Source organism: Pipistrellus hanaki, assembly GCF_964339955.1.
Source record: "Pipistrellus hanaki genome assembly, chromosome: 9".
Taxonomy (NCBI): domain Eukaryota; kingdom Metazoa; phylum Chordata; class Mammalia; order Chiroptera; family Vespertilionidae; genus Pipistrellus; species Pipistrellus hanaki.
The window spans coordinates 48953372-48977526 of record NC_140511.1 but is presented as its reverse complement, the minus strand read 5'-3'; the positions used below and the strand labels follow the sequence as shown (position 1 = coordinate 48977526).

Here is a 24155-nt window from a genome sequence, read left to right as displayed (position 1 = left end):
TTATCAGCACCAAGTACGCCTGGAAGGGCGACCCAGGCCTGAACTTTTGACGCTTCCTTTTTCTTTTCCTCTCACACCCAGGAAGCCACCCAAATAGAACAGTTCCTCTTTTCAAGACACCAGAGTCATCTCTTGCTTTCGAATTTGCTGCCACCACAAAGTTCAAACCCCAGCCCTTCCCTCCCAGTGACTGCAAGTCCCCACCCAGCCACTCTGCCAGACTCATCTTCTTGGGTCTTTTTCTCTAACCCCCCATCCCTGGCTCACCTCTCCTGATATCTCATATCTCATGCTATCTGTAGTCAGTCTCAGCATAGAAGCCTTCTGCTTAAGGATTGTTTTATGGGCATGTCCAGGGTGCCACCAACCATGTTGGAAGACCCTGGTCTGAAATATAGTAACTAACACTTACCTATTCAATATTAACAGAAGATTCCAAGTAGTAAGATTTCCAACAATGTCTTATTTTTTATTCTTATTTATTAATTATTGTATTACTTTCCTTTTTATTGAATTTACTGGGGTGACATTGGTTAATAAAATTATATAGGTTTCGCCAAAACCGGTTTGGCTCAATGGATAGAGCGTCGGCTTGGGGACTGAAGGGACCCGGGTTCGATTCTGGTCAAGGGCATGTACCTTGGTTGCGGGCATATCCCCAGTAGGGAGTGTGCAAGAGGCAGCTGATCGATGACTCTCTCTCATCGATGTTTCTAACTCTCTATTTCTCTCCCTTCCTCTCTGTATAAAATCAATAAAATATATTTTAAAATAAATAAATAAATAAATAAATAAATAAAATTATATAGGTTTCAAGTATATAATTGTATAATACATCATCTCTATATTATATTGTATGTATACCATTCCAAGCCAACAATTTTTAAAGTACTAATTTTAGAAAAAAAAATTATGCGTCCTTAGAGGAAATATGAAAAGACTATTACATACTGATCCACTTCTAATTTTTAATTTTTTAAAGCAGATTCAAAACACTAGGAAAATATTTATCTTAAAGTTTCACCATAAATTCTGAAAAAGCAACAATTTCTATTTTCCCCCCAGTATTTACACATATTTTTAATTTTTTTCACAATTAATTTGACTGTAGATATAACTTCCTATTCCTACTTTTAAAAGTTATTTCATAACGAATTTCATGTATTTTGACTCATTCTCATATTTATCATTTAATGGGTACACACTATCCTTTTGTGTGGCTGTATCTATTGTTAGGGATTTCAGATGTTTACAGTTAACTGTGATGAAGAGCTCTATTATAAACAGCTTTGTACTTGTAGTTTATTTTTTTCTTCCTTTAATTTACCCCCTTGGGATAAATTCTCATGCTTGAGAGTCACTGGGTCAAAGTGTAAAAACATTTGCATTTACCGAATTGCCTCCAAAATATAAAGCTGCCTGCAAAGGCTGAGCGAGGAGCCTTTTTCCTGAGAACAAACAGCACTAAACTTTGCTTTGCTGTTTCTCCTTATTGGCCAGAATACAGTGAGAACCAGATAATCCATAATAATAACAACTATAATATAATGTATTATTAGTATCAGTGTGAAATGCTACTTCATTATTACTTCAATTAATTTGCTAACAAGCAAGTTCAAACTTTAAATTTATTTCCTCCTCCCCCTTATTGGGTGAATTACCATTTGAATCTTGGGTGTTTTTCTGTTGTTGGTTTGTTTGTTTTTGTTGGTAATGTATATAAACTCTATACATAATAACCATTTGTTGGCTGTATTTTTCTATTTTTTCATTCTATCATTTTTTTTTTTTTTGCTTTTAAACAAGTTTTGTGTTCTTTAAGAGAAATCAATTTTTATAAAATATTTTTTGCCTATCTTTTCCTTTGAGAAGTCTTCCATTATTTCATTTAAATCATTATAAAACCATTACTTCTCTTTAATTGGGACAATAAATCTATTTTCTACTAGTTTGTCTATAGTTTGATCTATTTATATTCTTTTGCTAATATCTCTGAAATTTATTTTATCATAGATATTTGAAGATTTAAAACCCTGTTACCTCAATCATATTTTAATAATTTTATTTCTTACTTAAATAAGAATATACTTGCTGCCCCGCCCTCCTGTAGCTCCCCTCAAACCCCCTCATAGCTTGTTGCCTTGCCCCCTCCTGCAGCTCTTGGCCGCCTGCTTGTAGCTCACTGCCTCACCCTCCTGCTGATTCATGATCTGGTCATCACATGGTTGGTTGTTAGGCTTCAAGGCGTAACAGAAGTGTAACAACCATTTGCATATTACATCCTTATTATATAGGATTTTATTTTTCCATTTCATTTTATATATTATATTCTATATATTTCTTATTGTTTGCTTTTATTTTTATTTTAAGGAAACATTCTTCTCTCGCAAGTTTCAAGATTTGTGTTAAATTTTATCAGGTTGCTTTGGATATGTATTGAAAGAATAATGTAATTTTGTCATTTAATATATCAATGAATAATTTTTTCTATATAGAAATAAACCCTTGTGGGTCTGGTATAAGAAGAGTTCTTGTTATCTAGGGGAACAGAGATTAGAGGAACAAACATTCCATTTCATACTGTGATAGATTTTATAAGGAAGAAGGATCTGAAGGTGCTAGAAAAATCCTTCCTAGAAAAGTGACATTTGAGTAGATACATAAAGAATGAATGGGAGGGGCAAGGGCACTCCAGGTAGAGGCAACAGCATGTGCTGAGCCTAAGCAGGAGGAATGAGTTGTTGAATATCCCAAGATGCTGGAGAGGGTTAACTAAGAGGGTGTTGTAGTTCCTACTATGGATTCCAATGCTTGTCCTAAGAATAGCTGAACTGGGTTTGCATTTCAGAGATTTCTCTGGCTTGTGGCCAGTGGATTGAGCTGGGAAGGGACTCAGGAGTGCAGACAGAGGGAAGAGATGGGAGGCTATTGAGATAGCCAGGGGACCTGATTACGACAGGTGAGACAAGGCCTTCTCTGTGGTGGCAGGGCCTGAGCCCTTTTCATTTCTGCATCCCCAGCAGTCAGCCCTGGAACTGCCTCACTCACAGTCAGTCTTACATCTTTGGCTTGAAATTACCTCCAAATGATCCTACATCCTATGAGACTCAAACATCCTACAAGTTGTGTCTGTGAAGAGAACTGGAGAGACCACATGCAAAAACCGCCCTCTCTCCTCCCCATGGTCCTCAGAAACTAAAGAAGAGCCAAAGTTTGTAAGACTCTGGAATGTTCTGATAAGGATCTTCCCCATCTCCCAAAGGAACAGCAAACTATCACAAGAGACTCGCGTTTACTCTGTGAGCTCATATAAACTGCTGTGTTTAGAGCCTGTTAAAGGGTCAGCCTTTCCAGCTTTCAGGGAGGCCTCCAAATTCATTTGTCCTGGGTACAGAAGGAATGCAGCTCTTTGACAGGGCTTTCAGAACGTAGGAAAGAAGTCAGAACTCTGCAGATATCAATCAAAACACATGTGGTTGCCCACCATGTCTCCAGCAATGTCCTAGAGTACAACATCCCACTTAGCTGGCAAGATAGAGTTCCACAACCTTGATGGTAGGAATTAAAATATGTTTCAGGATTATGCTAGATTAGAATAAAGACCAGTATCACATAAAAACATTGTATGAGCTGAGTGAAGTAGATACTGTCATATCCATTTTATAGCTGAGCAGACTGAGGTATCTAGAGAACAAGAAACTTGCCCAAGGCTATGCAGGTGGCAAGGGGTGAAGCTAAAGTTCTTTACCAAAATTAGAGAAAATAGGATGCAGGATGCATGTACTGAACATCTTTCATGGTTAATTTTCATTTTTAAAACTTGGTGTTCATAAGAGTCAAATTCATTTATCTGATAATTTGACTTCTGAGATCCATCTTGTCCCCTACCAGCCTTGGAGAAGGAGGTGTTGCTGTACACGGAGGCAAGAACCTGGAGGAAGAAGCCACCAACTCAGTAGTGGCAGTGATTCAGGACAGGTTTCCAGGAGGAGAGCTTTGAGACAAGGAAGAGAAGGCAGAAGGAATAGCAGGAGCAAAGGAATGCAGGCATCTTCTAGTGCTTGGCATGTCCCAGGAACAGAAGAAATCTATTTGAGTCAAGTATGGGCCATGTGTCCCAGAGAGATGGACAGCAAGGGCGGAGCATGGGTGGGACTCAGGGAGAGTGAAGGCTTTGAGGGGCAATTAATGAGTTTGAACTTTATTTAGGACCTTTTGTAAAACCAGAGAAGTCTGCAGGTAAGGAAGCATCAGGATAAAAATTGAATTTGAGAATAATTTGGGACACATTATGAATACTGGCTTATAAAAGAAGAGTCTGAACGCAGGGAGACCAGATAAGAGGGTGTGGAAACAGCCTGGTAAGAGGTGATGGGACTGTAGACTGAGATGGACAGGTAGGGTTGTGAGGACAGATTTGAGAGCTATTTGGAGGTCAGCTTGACAGGACGTGGTGAGGAGATAAGGTAGAGAGGGAGACCAGGAAGACCACCAGACATCTGTCTGCATGGCTGAGGCAGTGATGGGGTCATTAATCAGGATTGGGAGTGCAGAGACACTCCCTTGAGAATGAAGACAGTGAGTTTGAGTTTGGACATGTTGAATGTCCATAGGATGCCACAATCTGACAGACCTGGCTTTGCGTCCTAGCTCTCAGCTAACTACGTAGTTGGGACCCTGGGGAATCTACTTAACTTAGCTGAGCCTTAGTTTCCTTTTACTAAGCTTGCAGTTTCCCCAGAAAATGAGCTTAGCAATATTTACTTTGCAGAGCTGTTGTAAGGAAGAATGAGGATGTGTGCCTAATGCTTAGTTGATGTTCAATAAATAGTAGCTGTTGACTTGGCTTTTATTATCCTGAATCAGGTGGCAATGCTTAGGAAGTGAGTGGGTTTCTCGACCTGGATGTTGACAGAGGTGTGGGCTGAGGCAGAGACATGCATTAAACGGGCAGTCCTTCCAGACACCCCAGTCTGGGCTCTGAGTCCTCTGTCTTAGGGAAGGAAAAGGCTCCCTAAGAAGACTGATCTGAAGAAAGTTTATCCCCAACTAGAATTTGGTATTTATAAGAGTCTAGAAGGTTTGGCCTTTTGAGGGTGATCCTGGAGCTCAGAGCACCTTTAACTACAATTTCCAAAAGTTACTTTTCCAAGTTCCTGAGATTGCCAGAAACAAATGTTTTCATTGGAATGAGCTAGTATAGACAGATATTTTAAAAATAACTTTACTGTTTTTGTTAAAAATAACCTCATGTTCATTATTTTAAGATTCAAGTAATAGTGAAGAATACAAACAAGAAAGTAAAAACAACTTACACCAAATGTTCCCTTCCCCATAAATATAGGAGGAGGAAGGGAGGAAGGAGAGAGATTATGTTAGATTGCTAGAAATACTTTTTTTTTTTTTAAATACAAGGTATTCAAATTTAACTGAATTTCAATTAAAGTGAATTGAAACTATAGAACTTGCTGAATTTTGGTAATTGCTTCCTCCAGAAAAAAAAAGAGATGAGTTTTTAAAATATATATAGTCTATTGATTTCCTGTAGAGAGGAAGGGAGAGGGATAGAGAGTTAGAAACATCAATGAGAGAGAAACATAGATCAGCTGCCTCCTACACACTCCCTACTGGGTATGTGCCCACAACCAAGGCACATGCCCTTGACCGGAATCGAATCTGGAATCTGTGAGTTTGCAGGCTGACACTCTATCCATTGAGCCAAACCAGTAAGGGCAAGAGATTAGTTTTTAAAAGTTTAAAATATATATTATGAAATACATTAGAGTTTGAAGTCATCGAGGTACTTATTTTACATCACATGTTTCAAATTTGGATTGACTTCCCACAGGAAAAGGTGAAATGGTAGCATTTCTTCCCACCTTTATTATTTCTTCCTACCTTTTACTTCCACATATACAAATGACAAATGATTTTTTTATATTAACTTTATAACCTTTACATATTCATTCTGTAGCCATAATTTCCATAGTTGCTTAAGCCTTAAACTGATATGTAAAATGACTTAATGCTTATCACTAATCCCTTTACTATGGCTGCTCATCCCCAATTTTATGATTTTAATTTATCTCTCGTTTAGCTGGAATTCATAATTCAATAGTTTTCTGAGAAGGGCTCAGAGGTGCTATGTTCCCTGAATTCTAGCATGTTTGAAAATGTTGTTTTTAATTCTCGAAGGACAGCTTGGTTATAAATTTGGGGTCATTCTTTTCTTCAGGACTTTGTAAATGCTACACTGTATTCAATGTTGTAGAGAAGTCTGGGACCAGCTGATTTCCAGCACTCCAGTCCTTAACTTCTTCCTGTAGATTGCTTATCCTCCTGTGAGGGTGTTAGAGAAGAATTTTATCTGTAAGAATAAAGGCATAATATGCTAATTAGACCAGATGTCCTTCTGGACTGTAAAGGAAGCCCAGGTCCCAGGTGCCTGCAGAGGGCAGGGGAAAGGCAGGCCTACTCTTGAATGAATTTCATGCATTGGGCCTCTAGTCCTATCTAATAAAAGAGTAATATGCAAATTAACTGTCATCCATCACAAAGATGGGAGTGCCCATAGCCACAAGATGGCAGCCCCCAGTCCCCTCAGCCCTGCCAGAGTCCCCCAGTCTTGGGGGAGCTGAGATCGGGCAGTGTGAGCAGCCTGGTGGAATGTTTGCTTCGTTGCTGTGGAGGGCCTCTGGGGGACAAGAGGCCAGCCTGCAGCCTCTGCAGCCAAGCGCAGGCCAGGAGAGGAGATGGCGGGCCCGCCTCCCACGGAAGCAGCATGGCTCCCGGCTTCTGTGGAAACAGCGCGGCTGCCAGCAGCGCACTGTGGTTCCCGCCAGCTCCTGCAGCAGTGGTAGGAGGCCTACTGCACGCGATATCATGCTATGGGCTACTAGTACATATATAAAATGCAATCTGCAAGTTCAGCTTTTATCTCAATTGGGCAAATTTTTTCTTCTCTTCTATCTTTGGATATGTTCTTTCTTTTGTTTTGTTCACTACTTCAGAGACTTCATAATCCCTAAATTTCTCATCAATGTCTCAAGTGCAAGTCCATTATTCCATCTCCATATACTTTAATCTTCCCTTTTTTACATTCCTCGTGCTCATCTCAGTCTCTCCCATCCTCCTCACTAATTCAGTTTGAGGTTGTATCTGTTTTATCCTTTCTATTTTCTAGTACACATTGGTTAGTTCTATCTTTTTATAATTTCTTGCTTAGTTCTATCATTTTGGTCTTCAATTCATTTCCTTAATTGTAATCTTCTTCCATCTTTCTGTTATCCTCTCATCTCATCTCTGATTTCCTATTTTCATTTTTGTCAGGTTCTAATTTTCCACGAGTCAAAGAATTTGTGGTATACATTTTGCACAAAAGTGCATTTTTTTGCGGTGCTGTTGCCTCTGTTTTTATCCTGACATCTGTCTCCTGCATGTTTCCTTTCTCCTTTCCTTTATACCTTCCTTCCTTTTTTCTTCCTATTTTGACTATCCAGTATTTTGAAATAGTTGCCATGACATTTGTTTTTATTTCATGTCCTTTTTACATGGGCATTCTGGATCCTCTCTTCACCCAGATAAATTATGTAGGTCAATTTTCACTGCCTTTTGCACCTTATCTGAGACCTCTGTTCTCTCTGCAGCATTTAGTTGGGGACTGGGTGTTCTGTGTCTGCTTTGCTACTGCTTGGATGGTGGGGAAAGGGGAAGTTCAGAGGGAGCTGTGTGTAGTGGTGCTTGTGGGATTGGTTTCTGCTCTTTTTCAGCTTTGTTCATAGTCCCAATACTTGGCTTATTAAACCAAAGTGGGGGCTTATTTCTTTAGATGGGGAGTAGTGGATTATGGATTACTTCACCAATTCAGGGTAGAATCATAGAAAAATCTACTTAGGTATTTATTCCCAGATGTGAGCCATCTATTTTCAATTATCTTGTCAGGTAAAGGAAGGAAAAGAGACAAATTCTAAGGAGTTTGGCCACTGTTCTACTTCTCAGAAGTGGCGGAGGCAAGGGGAGGGTGATCGGAGGGGGGAGAACAGCTTTAGTTGGGGCATTCCATGTGTCTCACTCCATCAGAGAAGCATGTTTTCCCTATTTTCTCTTCATTTTCCTTTCTGGTAAACCTACACAATCAGCTCCAGTAGACTACTGTGCTGTCTTTCCTTTCCTCTCCTACTTGTCAAAAAAAGCAAACAGCAGCAAGGCAGTTTTTCTCTGGTGAGATTTCAGCTATGTGGGATGGGGACCTTTCTGCTCTAGAGAAATGTTCTGAATCTCCTCTGCAGGCTGCCTGCTCGCCTCTCAGTCTGCACTTTTTCGTATTTCCCCCTCACATCTTCCTCTCAGTACTGAGTCTTTGATGGTTATCAAGGGTGTGAGCTCTACTTTTATTTTTTTTTTAGTTTTAAAAAATATATGTTTTATTGAATTTTTACAGAGAGGAGGGAGAGGGATAGAGTGTTAGAAACATTGATGAGAAAGAGAAACATCTATCAGCTGCCTCTTGCACACTCTCTACTAAGTATATGCCCACAACCAAGGTACATGCCCTTGATCAAAATCAAACCTGGGACCCTTGAGTTCTCTAAGAAAGGAAACATGCAGGAGACAGAAATAGCACAGTGGCCAAACTCCTTGGAATTTGTCTCTTTTCCTTCCTTTACCTGATGCTCTATCCACTGAGCCAAACCGGTTAGGGCAGGAGCTCTACTTTTATTTCTAATAAGTTTTTGTCTTTCTCCGGCCATCATGTTGAAAGACATTACCTTTTTCTGTATTTGAGAATGGTGGCTATATTTTTGGCTGATTTAAAAATTTGTCATTATTAAGTTAATTTGGTTGAGCTTAGGAAGAGGTTGGCTGGTTTGGGGATCTATCAGTTCTAGGGTCCCTCTTTAGACAGCCATTTTAGTGGGAGGTGCTCAACCTAGAGCACTTTTCTTGGCAAAGATCCCTGGTATGACTTTCACTTGATTATTAGACTTTGTTATGGTTCAATCAACCACACAGATTTCTCAGGAGCTCATTGTTTAATTATCTTTCAGCTGGTTATTGACAGATTGATGCCAGAAGCAACACAGGATTTACCATCTGTCACACGAAATGTCAGAGAATAGTAAATGCCAGGACAGAACCCAAGAGGTGACAGATAGCTAAGAGAATGTCTAGTCCAAACATATATTAAAAAGAGGACCACTGACTATCCTGTCTCCTGACTTGGCCAGGATACGTTGAGTACCAAAAAACTCATGAACACCATTCTGTTATTGGAAAGCTTAAAGTATTTTTTTAAATATGTTTTTTGTTAAATTAATTTTAGAGTAAGGAAAGGAGAGAAAGATAGGAACATCAATGATAGAGAATCACTGATAGGCTGCCTCCTGCATGTCCCCCACTTGGGGATTGAGCCCGCAACCCAGGCATGTGCCTTGACCAAGAATCAAACTGTGACTTCTGGGTCATAGGTTGACACTCAACCATTTAGCCACATGATTGAGTGGAAAGCTCAAAGTATTTTAAGCATTCTTTACCTGGAGCCAAACTACACCCCCTCTTCTCTGCATGGTCTCCCTTGTTAAGGCTTCTGATTCACATGACTCCCAGTCTCAGTTCCATTTGCATGGCTACCACAAAAGTGCCTTTAGTCCTGGTCTCTGGCCTGGCCTACAATTCTGGAAAGTGATTGAGCAGGTTGGAAATCTCCTTGGTCAAAATCCACTTGAAATGGTAAAACAAAACTATAAACTTCTGCTTGCAAATGGAAAATTACCATGGTATGGGATGACGATACTTATTTTGGCTCAAGTAAAAGAGATTTGAGGCTTTTAATTCTAAATGCCTTGTGAGCCCACAGTAAGGCACGCCAAGTCTATGCTGTGTGAATAGCAAATGTGAATGTCAGGGACATGTGCCAATGTCCTCCTCAGCTATGAGCATGTAAGAGTACATCTGAGCCTCTAGGACAGCAACAACCAGAATGCATGCAGGCAGGGGATCATGTCTAGAAGCCATGGCCACAGTGGGCCACAATGAGCAGTTGGGAAAATGGGCTAGTACCTGGAGAAGGAAAACTTTGGGAGAGATAAAATACCTATCTTCAAACAGGAGAAAGACTTATGGAAAGAAAATATTTCATTTGTTCTTTCTGCCTGTAGAGCAAGACTCTGGATAGTTTTAGGAGAAACAAAAGCCTGTTCATTCATTTTGTTGACTATGAGGCATTTATTTCTGAGATATTAAAAAAAACACAAAACTTAATGACCTTAGATTTACCTTGAAAAAAATCCTAATTATATTCCTGCCTTTGGGGATATGGAACCAGACACTGATTTTGAGGTAGACCACAGATGATTGAACTGTTGAAGTCAGTTGAGGAAGAATAATTCGGCAACAGGCTTCTTGAAAACCTGCTAAAGAGAGGGGACCTTTGCAAACATTATGCCAAATAGCCAACCAGCTTCCATTTGCCAGAAACAAACCTTTGACTCCAGACATAAGAGCCTGCTTGATACTTTGGAAAGCAATAGGAAGCATAGAATTTGGAGCAGAAAGAATTGGTTTGAAGTCTTCCTATGCTAGTTACTAATTCTGTGACCTTAAACAAATTCTTCAACTTGCTGAGTTTTTGTTTACCTACCTGTAAATTGAGAAAATTAAGTTTTGGCTTCTTGAGTCAAAATAATAATTATGAAGTCCCTAGAATATAATTAGGTTCTTTAAAAAAATATGTATTTTATTGATTGCAGAGAGGAAAGGAGAGGGAGAGATAGATAGAAACATCAGAATCATTGATCAGTTGTGTCCTGCACGCCTCCCTCCCTCCCCCCCCCGCCCCCCATGCTGGATCAAGCCGCAATTTGGGCATGTGCCATTGACTGGAATCAAACTAGGGTCCCTTCAATCCACAAAGGTCCTTGTAACTGTAAAAGCTCTTCCTATCCATTGAAGCAAGTTGCAACAGTACTACTGCGATTACAAACAGACATTTTATAAGCTAAGCACTTTTTTTCTTTTAGGGCTCCATTCTGAACTCTCTCCAGCTATTGAGGAAGAAGAGTCAAAGAGTGGCTTGGATGTCATGCCCAATATTTCTGATGTGCTGCTGCGCAAACTGCGGGTCCACAAGTCTCTCCCTGGAAGGTAAGATCAGGGCGCGGGTTGCAGAAGACCTGTATCATGCAGCCTGTGTTAGAGTCTAGATGAGACAAAGAAGTGCACCAGCCTTGATCTTGGACCCCAGATGGATCAGAGACTAATGGTCCAAATCTAAAATAAAAAGAATAATAAAGGGCCAGGTTCTTAGGCATGCACAAGGGTCACTAAGAGGCTCATGGCAGCAGAGGGTGGTGGGCTTTGGGCCAGGAGACATAGTTTTAATCCCAGCTCTACCATCCTATATAAAACAACCCTAAGATGCAAATCGACTGAACAATGGAACAATCAATCACTATGATGCGCACTGACCACCAGGGGGCAGATGCTCAATGCAGGAGCTGCCCCCTGATGGTCAGTGTGCTCCCACAGGGGGAGCACAGCTCAGCCAGAAGCTGGGCTCACCACTGGTGAGTGCAGTGGCCGCGGCAGGAGCCTCTCCTGCCTCTGCTGTAGGCAGGCAGTAAGAGAGGTCCCCAGACAATAAGAGGGATCAGGCCAGGCTGAGGGACCCCCTGCAACCCCCCCTCCACCCATAGTGCACAAAATAACTGAGAGATTCTAGGTCTCATATCTGCATAAAGATGTAGAACATTTGGAACCACATGAAGAAAGATGCTTGAAAAACCTACCAGGCTCTTTTCCACACATGGGGAGAAAGTCACTTTACTTCCCAAGCCTCAGTCTCCTCACCTACACAACAGGGATCTGTCATTGGTAGCTACATGAGATGGTGTGTGAGTCATGGCTTAGCATTTTGTCAGCACATAGCAGGCCCTGGGTTGAAAAGTGAATAGTTTACAGCAGGGGTCCTCAAACTTTTTAAAGTGGGGGCCAGATCACGGTCCCTCAGAGAGCAGGAGGGCCGGACTATATGAACTACTAATTCCTACTGTCACACCTCGGCTGCGCTCACTGCCCAAAAAACCTGGCGGGCTGGATCAGACTCCTCTGCGGCCCGCGGGCCGTAGTTTGAAGACCCCTGGTTTAGAGTATAAAGGAGAGAAAATAGGGTACCACTAAGCAAAAGGGATTGGGAGGGTGCCTGCAAATGAGGCCTCCCACCAAACCCAGCAACCTGGGGACTAACTGTTGGGAACAAAACTACTGGGAGGAGCCACCAGACCTAACAGAGGTTCCCAATTTAGGGGTAAATATGAAAGGAAAACAAATTTTGCCCATTGGGTGTTATGTGTTCAAATTCCACACTGTAATGACCTAAAACAGAACCATCAGGGCAATACTCAGAGGGACCTAGCAACTAAATCAACATTAAGAAAAGAGCTAGAAACAAGTTGGAAGCAGGCTGAATTCACAGCTGGAGGAGGGCGTGAGTTAGGCCAGTTCACCTGGTGGAAAGGCACAGAAGAGGTGTCCAGAGACAGGAAGTCAAAGGAGAAGCACCCCAAATGCACTGCAGGTTACAGAGCACAAGTTTACATGCTATGTGTCTTTTGGTGTTAGTGACAACCCAGGGAGGCAGAAAATAAAGATTTTCTTTTGTTCATTGTCAGTGAGAGAACAGAGAAGCAAAGCAACATACTGGCAGGTGATGAAGTCAGGAATCGAATTCATGGTGGACTGATCTGCCTTTCCAGCTATACCAGGGGCCTATCAAAGTACCGAAACCATCATCAGTGCTTGTCAGTCTTCAAGGAATAAGAGTGCTACGGCTTCTTTTTCCTTTGTGAAGTTGAAGATAGTATGATTAGGGCACTCCTCCAGTGAATTAAATTTCCCAGCTTTCCCAGGAAGGGAAGACTCAGCAGTTCTACCATCATTGAGAATGTTAACAGTTACTAGCCACCAAACATGAGGCCAAACTGGGTTTTCATGGTCCATGAAAAAGTTCAGCTTCTGAAGCATGTGGTTCAGGCTGTCAGATTAAAGTCAGTATCTCTCATGCATTATGTCAATAGCCATGTTGCCCAACCCCAAGTTCCCTGCTCCAACCACTAAATCAGCTTCCCTGCTTCTGGCTTCAGTAGAGGCTGTTTCCAAATTGGGCCCTTGGTTCAGCCTAGAACTCTGTAGCTCTGGTTCAGGGTTTAGGAGATATGGACAAACTGTCATGTATGCTGTCATTCAGAAGAAGGAAGCCAGAGCTTCAAGATTCCTTTCCCCAGAAGAAATATGGAAAAATTACACTTGAGTTTAATATGCAAAAGGAGTTTGTTTCATGTTCTATGTGAACTACATAATTTTGGATTGACCCTTAACAAGAAGGAACTTATAGGGTCAGAAAATTTCAGTAGAAAAACCAGGTCTAGAACCCAAACTAGAAACATGGTCAATGGTTGGATAATAAGAGTGCAAAATGGAGATGTCTCAGGGTAAGGAATCCCAGGGTCAAATACCAGCAGGAGCAATAAACAGGCATTTAATCAACCAATATTCATTGAGTGCCCATTATGTGCCATTAAAATGGAGAACAAGGAGACACAGACCCTGTTCTCATGGCACTTACATTCTGGTTGGGGAGACAAATAATGGTCAAATAACAAATGAATGACTTCAGATAGCAAAGCTGTTAGGAAGACCATGAAATAGGCACATAGAGAATGGAACATTGGGTAGAAGATCAAAGAAGGTCTCTATGATAAAGTAGTAATTAAGTTGAAACATACAAATGACAAAAAAAAAAAAAAAAAAAAGTTACCCATGCGAAGATTTCAGGGGAAAAAATTTCCCGACAAAAAAGCATAGTAATTTCAACAAATCATTCTTGGATAATTGGATAGTCACATACAAAAGAGTAAAATTACTTCATAATACACAATACTTCAAAATGGATCACAGGCCTAAATATAAGAGCCAATGCTTTAAAGTATTAAAAGAAAAAAATATAAGAGCAAATATGTGAGACCTTGGGTTAGACTATGGTTTCTTAGATATGACTCCAAAAGCACAAACAACAAGAGAAAAAATAAGTGAATAGTATTTCACCAAACTTTTGTGATACAAACAATACTATCAAAAAAGTGAGAGGACAACCCAGAAAATGGAAGAAAATATTTGCAAATCATGTATCTGATAAGGGACTTATTTATAGAATATATTAAAAAAACTCATCAATCAATAAAAAGACAACTAATTTTTTTAAATGGCCACAGGATTTAAGTAGACATTTCTTCAAAGAATATATATGAGGAGTTATTAAGCATATGAAAAGATGCTCAACATTTTTAGTCATTGGGAAAATGCAAATCAAAATGATAATGAGATACCATTTACATCCACTAGAATGGTTATACTAAAAAAGATTAACAATGTCAATGTGGAGGACTTGGAATCTTCAGTTAAATTGTGCAACCACTTTGGAATAACAGTTTGGCAGTTCTTCAAAAACTTAAACATAGTTACCATATGGCCCAGAAGTTCCATTCTTAGGTATATCATAAAGAGAAATGAAAATAGTACTGTAGTATATGTCCACACAAAAATTTGTACCTAAATGTTTACTAGCAGCATTTTCATAATAGCCAAAAAAATAGAATCAACTCAAATGTCCATCAACTGATGAACAGGTAAACAAAATGTAATATATTTATACATTGGAATACTGTTCAGACACAAAAATAATATACTAATATATACTACATGTGGTTGAACCTTGAAAACATTATGCCAAGTGAAAGAAGCCAGTCACAGAAGACCACATGTTGGTTCCATTTATAAGAAATATTCAGAGTTGGGAGATCCATAGAGAAAAAAGGCACATTAGTGGTTGCTTGGTGGTGGGGTAAGGGGTTTGGAAAGGTGGAGAGTGGCTATTAATTAGTGGGTACAGGGTTTCTTTTTTAGATGATGAAAATGTTCTAAAATTGACTGCAATGATGGTTGTAAAATTCTGTGATATACTAAAAACAACTGAATTGTATCTTTTATAGTAAGTGAATTATATTTCATAAAGTCGTTACAAAAGAGAGTGAAAAAAAGGAAAGAACAGTAACTGTAAAGGTCCTGGGTCACTGAGTAAGTGTGTTTGAGGAGCAGATTGATGAATGTGGCTGGAGAGTGGGAAGAGGAGAGTGTGGTAGGGGCTGGTTCAGAGAAGGCCTTGATTTTATTCTAAGGCCTATCAAGGGAGTTTGAATTCCGAGGCAGGCAATGCCATCCAGAGGGATCTCCTTGTATGTCCCCTGCAAACCTCTGTCATTTTGGAGGCCCGAGGCTCTGCCCCTTACTTGCTTATGCCAGTTCATAAGGCATAGCTCCATCAAGAGCTGGCTATGTCTGTCACATGGCTTCTTTAACTAAATCACACTTCCCTGACTCCTCAGGGCTTAGTACATTTTTTTTTAAAAAGTGTGTTCAATATAAAAATAGCAGAAAATGAGTCCTCAAAATAGAAAAATAAGTTTGGTTCATATGTCACAAAATACGCAAATTTCACACAAAGCCAAAGTCAGGAATCAAAAGCAAGCTTAATGAGTTTTGATAAATCATTTAAGCAATATGTACCTGCTCTAGAAGATTATGTTGGCTGGCCCACAGCAGAAAGAGCATGATGGGTGGGGTTGTGACAAGAATTGTAAGCATTAACCATCTTTGTAGTTGTTTATCCCATGCTCTGTACTCTGCTGACTTGCTGGCCATGGGGTCTTACTGCCTCATCCTGACAGGCAGACTCTCACAGTTCCTTGTCAGGGTGAGAACCAGCTCTTGCAGAGATAGCTGACCCTTACCTTTGCTCTTGGGGTCCCTCCACACCTGTCAAAGGGAGGAAGCTGTGTTTCCTGAGAGTCTTATCAATGGCACACTCTGTTGCCATGTCCTATGACGCTGATAGAACCGCTCCCAGTCCTCCCACCCCAGCACAGGAAAGGGCCTGTGCATTATTTACATTGTCTGGGTTTCAGAACAAGGCTAGCTTTAGTTACCAGGAGAGTGGTGGCAGCAGCAACACAGTAAGCATGCAGACAAAAGGACTGCTTGCTGTGGGAACCACACACAATGAGGAACCTCTCAGAATGACACGGCTGTGCTAGACAGGACTTTCTTGCTGGGTCTGAGTCCAGCTGTGAAGAAGAGCTCTGGCCACTTTTTCCTACCTTTTATTCTATGGCTCACATGCACCCTTGTCACAATCCTCAGAGATAGGAGGAGGATCAAGCTTTGCGGACCTGGGTAGACCCAAAAAACTATTGTGTGCAGTCTATTATATAAAGTATGTAGCACATGCACTTTCTTAGTAAATCTTCAAAACCAGCCGTGAATAAGTTGTGATAACTAACATCTGAGTGCCTCCTGAGTGTGGATGTCATGTATAAACACCTGTGTACACACACATATACATGTATACATAAATACCTGCGTATATCATATATGTGAACACACATATACACACACTTGTACACATGTGGATATGCATACATATATTCCTTATAAGACTCCTGTAAGATAAATAAAATATTCCCATCTGACAGATGAGCAAACAGAGGGAGATTAAAAGAACCCGTCCAAAGTCATGTCTAGTAGAGGCACTGATGGAGGACTGCCCCCAGGATCTAGTATTTTCCACCATACTTCTTCTATAGGAGTCAATGTCTGATAGAATATCTCACAGATTCCAGAGCTCACACGAAGTATACTCTGAATCTTTCCTGTCTCATTAACTCCCCTTACTCAGTTTCTGGAAACCTATGGTCTGTTTGTTGTTCAAAGTCACCTTTTTTTTCTTTCATAAATTAGATAACGTTCATTTGTGTGTCTTTTCTTTCCCCCCACAGTGCCCCTCCGCTCACTGAAAAGGAAGTTGAGGTAAGTAACTCCAGTGCTTTGTGAAATTATGAAGCCTGGGCTTGACTGGGCTTTACTTACACTTTCATTGAAGGGCTAACCAGGAATGGAGAATCTAACATTGAGCATTACTGATAAACATGACTGAGAATCCTACCCGCTGACACTGGTGAAGATGGCCATGGCAGTTTACAAGAGCCAGCTCCTGTCCTCAGATGGATGCTGACACAACCAGTGCTCAGCAAGATGGAAGCATCACAGGCTTTGGAATCAGTCTATGGTTGAAGCCTGGCTCTGCTACACTGTCTCACTTTGAACAACTTAATGACCTCTCTGGTCTTAGTCTCTTTATCCATAAAGGGATATAATAGTTCCCATAGAGAGGGTTTTGTGGGAGTAAATGAGGTACATAAAACTCATGGCATTGCTGGCATATAATAGATGGTCAATGAGGCCTGGTTACATGAACTTCAGAAGCTCAGGCAGAGTTCTGTCACCCCAATGGTGTAAATCTGCTACCACCTGGCTCAGGCCGGGCAGTGAAAGCTGTAAAACGAAGGCCATTGCTTCCTTCCTGTGTAGTCCATCTGTCTACTTCTCCTCCCCAGGGGTTTCCTATTATTCCAGGAATTCCATGTCTGATCAGTACACCTTTCAAAGTTCGTTCATGCGGGCTGCATTTTTGGCATGGAATATTTGTTCCAGAAAGTTTCTCCTGACAGAATCATGCCTGGCCTTACTCCATCTCCTGGCAGCTCATAGCTGCTTTCAGTGAAGGATTTGGAATACTCAGGCAAGATGCTAGTTGAAGTTTGCTTCAAGTCAACAAGGCTTACATCTCAAATTATCTTTATAGTGGTTTCATGCGAAACCTCCAAAAAACCCACATGTAATAAATCCTAGCGTGAATCCAAACTGCTTACATAATCAGCTGTGTTGGTCCAAGTTTATCTAAACCTAAATACAGGATGTTATTTCCTTGAAGTTCAGGGAAAAACAAAGTGTTATTCTCTTATTATTCCTCAGTAAAATGCATTTGGTCTCTGGTCCTGGGAAGGACCTAGCATGGACCTCGGGTTACTAGCTCACCGTTCTTGGTGCAGTTAACCATAAGGGAGAGTTTCATGGATGCACTGTTACTTTGGTGACTGGTCCAGGAGCTGATGTAAAATGCTCATGCAAGAAACACACCTGCAGCTGCCCACGTTCCCTGCAATAACTCCTCCTAGCACCTCTCCCACGCTCTTGTTCCCAACAGAACGTGTTTGTACAACTGTCCTTGGCCTTTAGAAATGACAGCTACACCCTGGAATCTAGAATTAACCAGGCTGAAAGGGAACGCAACCTGACAGAAGAGGATACTGAGAAGGAACTGGAAAACTTCAAAACTTCCATTATGGTAATTGTGGAGTCTGACTGGGGAATCCTTGGAGTTAGGACTATCTACAAGAGCCATGCTGAGTACCCTGCTTTTCTCAGTCACCAAATAGTTTCCTGAAATGAGAAATCAGGCCCAGGCCCTGAGCCAGATAGTCTTTCTCAGAGTGTGCTGAGGCCGAGATCCTGAAGGACTGGTGACCTGAAGGGCAAGTGTCTAAGGCCACTGAGCCCTTAGAATCTTCTCAGGAGGGGGGCTGGGTGACTGGGAACCAGAGACCCAGATGTGATTCCCTTCTCTTAGGCCAGCCAAGTATAGTGTGTCCACATGGGGCATCTCCAGTGCCCAGAGGAAGCTGTAGCCCCGGCCTTGCAGAGGCCACTCCTCTCAGGCAGGACAGGGACCGGGGCTCACCCTATGAGGACCCCGGGTGATTTCTTTCTCTCTCCTTAGTCTTCAGCTTCACTCTGGAACCACTGTGAGCACCGGGAGACCTACCAGAGGCTGCTGGAGGATATCGCTGTCCTGCACCGCCTGGCTGCCCGCCTCTCCAGCCGCGCTGAGATGGTGGGGGCTGTCCGCCAGGTGAGCCTCGCCAGCTCCCAGCCCTGCTGACTGGCTCTGCTCTGCCCACAGTAACTAAAGCAATAATATAAGCAGTGACAACTCAGATACCACTGATTGATGGCTTCCTCTGTGTCAGTACATTGTTGCGGTATTTTTCAGAGTTTTTTTGGTGGACCACTAAACCCTCAAGTGCTCCTTATAAAAGTTTCTGTGGGCACATACACACTCCCTTCTTTTCTTGGAGATTTCTAAAGCATATTGCAATAATCAAGCCTTTAAGAAGTCTTATAGTGAAGAAGCCTGTTTAAGTTTACCTCTGTATTTCTCAAATTTGAAGAACCAACACCACTTCTTTTATATGTCTCATAAAATATACCTACTCAGCTCCCATGGAACTAGTATTTGGCAAAACATGCTTTAGGAAAAACAGCTCTGTTTCATTTAATCCCCGCAGCAGTCCTTTAAAGTAAATATCCTTATCCCCCGATGAAGACATGAAGTCTCAGAAGAGTAACAGCAGGAATAGCGGCAGAGCTGGGGACCTGGTTGAGCTCCCTCTCAGCCACAAGGCAGTCCTGAAGCACACAGAGACTGCCCTGATCCGGGTTGGTGTGTAGGATCAGGCTGCCTGAGATCTGATCTTGCCCCAACCAGGGTTCACTTTGTGGCCTTGGGCCAGTTACTGAGCTTTCTGTGTTTCAGCTTCTCCAACAAAATACGTGGCTGTTGGTAGTATCTGCCATATAGGGTTGCTGACAAACTTGTAAAACACCTGCTGCTATTACCGTGGACCCATGTCCTGCTGCACTGACTGCGTCAGCAGGGTGCTCCTGGGGCAGTGCTTGTAGAACAAAGGAAGGGCAAGACACTGGCTGTCCTATCTTTCTGTCTTCCAGGGGAAAAAGCTCATGACTCAGCAGCAGTACCCAGGAAGTCAATCCAGCTGGGAGCAGTCAAAAAGGAAGAGCTCAAAGGAAGTGGCTGGTCTCAGCTCACAGATATAGGGAACTTTTCTAGGGCACAGTCACTGAGCATGATCCTCTATGATTAGGCAGACACCCTGGGCTAGGCACTCTGGAGGATTCAAGGGGTATAAGCAGAGAAAAATCTTTCTGACCTATACAGCTATCCCAAACATGTTTCTAGGCTCATGTGTGTTGCTCACTTCAGTCTTTACCCATCTCCAAATGGCTTTCTACCCCTAGCTTCTGAGTCTAAGTCCTCACCTCTCTCTCTAGTTCTACCAGACTGTAGAATGCCACCAGTCCCACTCCATCAGTCTAATTTCCACGGGTGGCCTGAGTATGTCACTCCCTTACATTAAGACAAGGCCCTTCATAACCCAGCTCTAACTGCCTTTACTGTGAACAAACCCAACTGCTTGCTGCTTCCTACATAAGTGGGATGGCCTGTACATCCCTAGTCTTCCAGACAGTCCTAGTATTTGCCTATTGTCCTAGCATAATTCTTTTTAAAATGTTTTATTAAATTTATTGGGATGACACATTAGTTAATGAGATTATATGTTTCAAGGGTACAATTCTATATCACATCATCTGAATGTTGCATTGTGTGCTCAACACCCAAAGTCAAATCTTCTGTTACCATATATTTGACCCCATTTGCTCTCTTCTACCTCCCTCTACCCCATTCCCTCTGGTAACCACCATACTATTATCTGTATTTATGAGTGTTTGTTTGTTTTTGTTCATTTATTGCTTTCTGTTTTATATCCCACATATGAATGAAATCATATGGTTCTTGGTTGTTTGGTTTTTGTCTGACTTGTTTCACTTAGCATGATATTCTCAAGATCCATACATCTTGTAATGAATGACAGTATTTTGTCTTTTCTTATGGCTGAGCAGTATTCCATTGTATGTATATACCACATCTTCTTTATCCAATCATCTACTGAGGGAGACTTAAGTTGTTTCCATGTCTTAGCTACCATGAATAATGCTGCAATGAACACAGAGGTACATATAAATATTTACAAATAAATGTTTTTAAATTTTCATGTAGATGCCCAGCAGTGGTATTGCCAGACCATATGGTAGCTCTATTCTTAATTTATTTTGGAATCTCCATATTGTTTTCCATAGCGTCTGTACCAGTTTACATTCCCACCAGAAATGAAAGAGGGTTCCTTTTTCTCCACAACCTCTCCAACACTTGTTATTTCTTGTCTTGCTGAAAATAACAATTATAACAGGGGTGAGGTGGTATTTCATTATGGTTTTTATTTGCATTTCCTTAATAGCTAGTGAAGGTGAACATCTTTTCATACATCTGATGGCTATTTGTATGCCTTCTTGGGAGAAGTATCTGTTCAGGTCCTCTACCCATTTTTTTTATTAGATTGTTTTGTTGTTAAGTTGTATGTGTCCTCTCTATATTTTGGATATTAGCCCCTTAATGGAGGTATCACTTCCGTTCGACTACTTGCCTTTTAGTTTTGCTGATGGTTTCTTTTGCTCTGCAGACGTTTTTTTTTAGTTTGATATAGTCTCATTCATTTATTTTTGCTTTTGCTTCCCTTGCCTTTGGGATAAAATTCATAATATCCTCTCTAATACCAATGCCCATAAGTTTAGTACCTATGTTGTCTTCTATGTAATTTATTGTTTCAGGTCTTATACTTAGGTCTTTGATCTCAGCATAATTCTTAATAACACTCCCTTTCACTTTTCAAAGGACTTCTCTTTGGAGGGTATATCCTTTACCCAGATATAAGACCTATGTTTTCCTGTCTCTGTACCTTTGCTCTTAGAATTCCCTGTCCAGAATGTTCATTGTCCCTTGTGTCCATGTCTAAATGCCCAGTTTCTGCATACACCCTACAGCCACGTCACTCCATCTCCATGAAACTCCCTGACCCATTCTCTGTGAGCAGAGCTGATCCTCTTCCACCTGCCATCACCTGAAGCATTATGCCTGTGCTTATTCTTGTCCTCTGAGTGCAGGTGCCTACAACCTGTCTCAGCTCACATGGTGGGCAGCAAACTCTTGGAGGGCAGGGTTGTCTAATTGCTCCATGTATCCTTTTGATTCACTCAGCCCAGAGCCTCATTCAGTGCAAACAAGTGCTGATGAGCTTTTACCCCAAATGCCTGTGTTTCCTGATCTCCTTTCCTGCAGGAAAAGCGCATGTCAAAGGCAACAGAGGTGATGATGCAGTACGTGGAGAACCTGAAGAGGACGTATGAGAAGGACCATGCAGAGCTCATGGAATTTAAAAAACTGGCAAATCAGAATTCTAGCCGCAGCTGCGGTCCCTCTGGTAAGGAACCAGTATCCTGCCCTCATCTTGGGCCTGCAATGTGGGTCCCTGATGTCTCCAGGCTGGAATTGCACCTAACAGGGCTGCCCCAGGACACATTTCAGATTGAGCAAGGTTCACTGCCCCTGCCAAATGCTGCCCACAAAGGCTTCCAGCAGCTGCTCCAAAGGGGCCAAACATGAATGGCCACAAAGCAACTGTGGCACAGAGAACCAGAGCAGCTAACTATGACTTGAAGCCCACAGTTTGTGAGCGCTCACTCCACTTTGTGAAATGAGAGACCCCAGACCCTTTGTGCTTTCACATATACTTTAGACTGAATCCTGGAAAGCTTTAGGGATCCAACCAAAGATTTCAGTCAGGGAAATGACATGATCATATGCGAAGTTTAGAAGGGTCCCTCTGACTATTGTAAGGCTCATTCTTGAGCAAAGCCAGAGCCGGGGAATGCCATGAAGCTGCTATTACAACAGCCCAGGTGGAAGATGAAGTCTGAGTAGTGAAGAGGGAGTGAGAGCCTGGCCAATGGAGACACTGCTGAGATGAATAACAGACTCATGAGCAAGACAAATGTTTTAAAGAAATCCTTTTTTAAAAAGGTTCTATAAAATTGCTCTCAGAGCACAGAGGAGGGAGGCAGGCTGAGATAGTCAAGGAAAGTGTCTGAGCAGTATTTTAAAGTAAAAATAGAAGTTCTTCAGGAAAGAGGAAGAAACACATCCTGGTGGTATTAACAGCATGTACAGAGGTGTGTGGTTGCCAGGATGAGGTATGATAGTGACAGGGTGAAGGTGAGACTTGGTACATCAGGCCCACATTCCAGGCCTTTGTCCCTTAGGCAATAAAGGAGTCACTGGTGAGTTGACATCACCCAACATTGTCATATTGTGTTTTGAGAAGATCTGACTTAGGGTGGGTAATGCCTGAGGGAAGGGCAGACGCTAAGGCATGGAGACGGGTTAAGAGGCTCCTGAGCAGTGCAGGAAGAGGACAGTGCCTTGGGACAGAAAGTCTCCTTAGGCTGCCAGGGTTTAGGCTCTGGCTGATGCCGATGGTGTCAGTGGGAGAAAACAGACATTTTAGGGACAGGAATCCCCGTGGAATGCAAACATCCGTGTTACCAAGAGCGGGAGGAGGGAAAGTACAGAAACTAACAGATGGAGAAACCTTTATAAACAGGAGGTTTCACAAGTTTCCTGGGAAATATCACTGATGCTTCCCAGCTCCAGAATGTCTGCTCTGGATCTTGGCAGCGAGGTTCCTGACCCACATGTGCCTGGGCCTCTAACAAACCACTCCCTGTCAGTGCTGGAAGTTGGGAAAGTTGCCATCAAAGAAACCCTAGTACCTGGCTCTTGTATTATCACCCTACAAGGTGCAGTGTTCCCTGTGGACCACCTTAGCCAAGATTTATAAAATGAGAAGGTACCCATTCATTCTATAGAAATTTATTAGCACCACATGATAGAGAGGTAAAGGGCACACAGTCCTGACTCAAAGGAGCTCCCAAACCTGTGGGGAGAGCAGGGCAGTATAGTCAGTGAAGCAAGCAGACTTCCATGGGGAGCACACTGCACAGCCCCTGCTTCAGTCTGGAGGGTGGTGAGAAAGTGCCTACAGTAAGAAGGGAACAGATAGCTGAGTCTTGAATGGTGAATAATGTTTCAGACATTGGTTTCCACTCCACTGTTTTATACCTCAGCTTGGCTCATACAGAGGGGCCAGCACCCACCCAACAGGTGTGTCCATCAGATACTCTATGACCATTCCCTAATATACAGTGTTTGTTTGTAAGCCTTTACATGGTTTCTGGCAATCTTTGTCTTTTCCGAGACTCTAAAGACTACAGTGAAATAAAAATACCTCTGATTTCAAGAGCAGTGTTACTTCTAAAATCTATTTAAAAAGAAAAATGTGACGTCTGTTTTTTTTCTAAATATGAAACATGCAGATTGTCTGCATTTTGGATTTTTTCCTTAAAATAGATTTTAGAAGTATAACTATTAGTCATGGGAAAAACATACTTATAAG

The 24155-nt window shown here is 41.7% G+C and overlaps 1 protein-coding gene and 1 long non-coding RNA gene across 6 annotated transcripts in view; one reads left to right on the top strand and one right to left on the bottom strand.

Annotated features, from left to right (window-relative positions):
* IRAG1 (inositol 1,4,5-triphosphate receptor associated 1) overlaps positions 1-24155 on the top strand; it is a 98383-nt gene that overhangs the window by 55308 nt on the left and 18920 nt on the right. For all 5 annotated transcript variants that reach the window (XM_084893514.1, XM_084893513.1, XM_084893512.1 and 2 more), the window contains 5 exons: positions 11019-11142; positions 16887-16917; positions 18155-18295; positions 18728-18859; positions 21983-22124. In XM_084893514.1, coding sequence (XP_084749640.1) covers positions 11019-11142; positions 16887-16917; positions 18155-18295; positions 18728-18859; positions 21983-22124 — 570 coding nt within the window. The remainder of the gene's footprint in view (positions 1-11018; positions 11143-16886; positions 16918-18154; positions 18296-18727; positions 18860-21982; positions 22125-24155) is intronic.
* Positions 23579-24155, bottom strand: part of LOC311627203 — a 44046-nt gene continuing 43469 nt past the window's right edge. Inside the window, exon 3 of the long non-coding RNA XR_014795856.1 lies at positions 23579-23738. This is a non-coding gene — a long non-coding RNA (uncharacterized lncRNA). The remainder of the gene's footprint in view (positions 23739-24155) is intronic.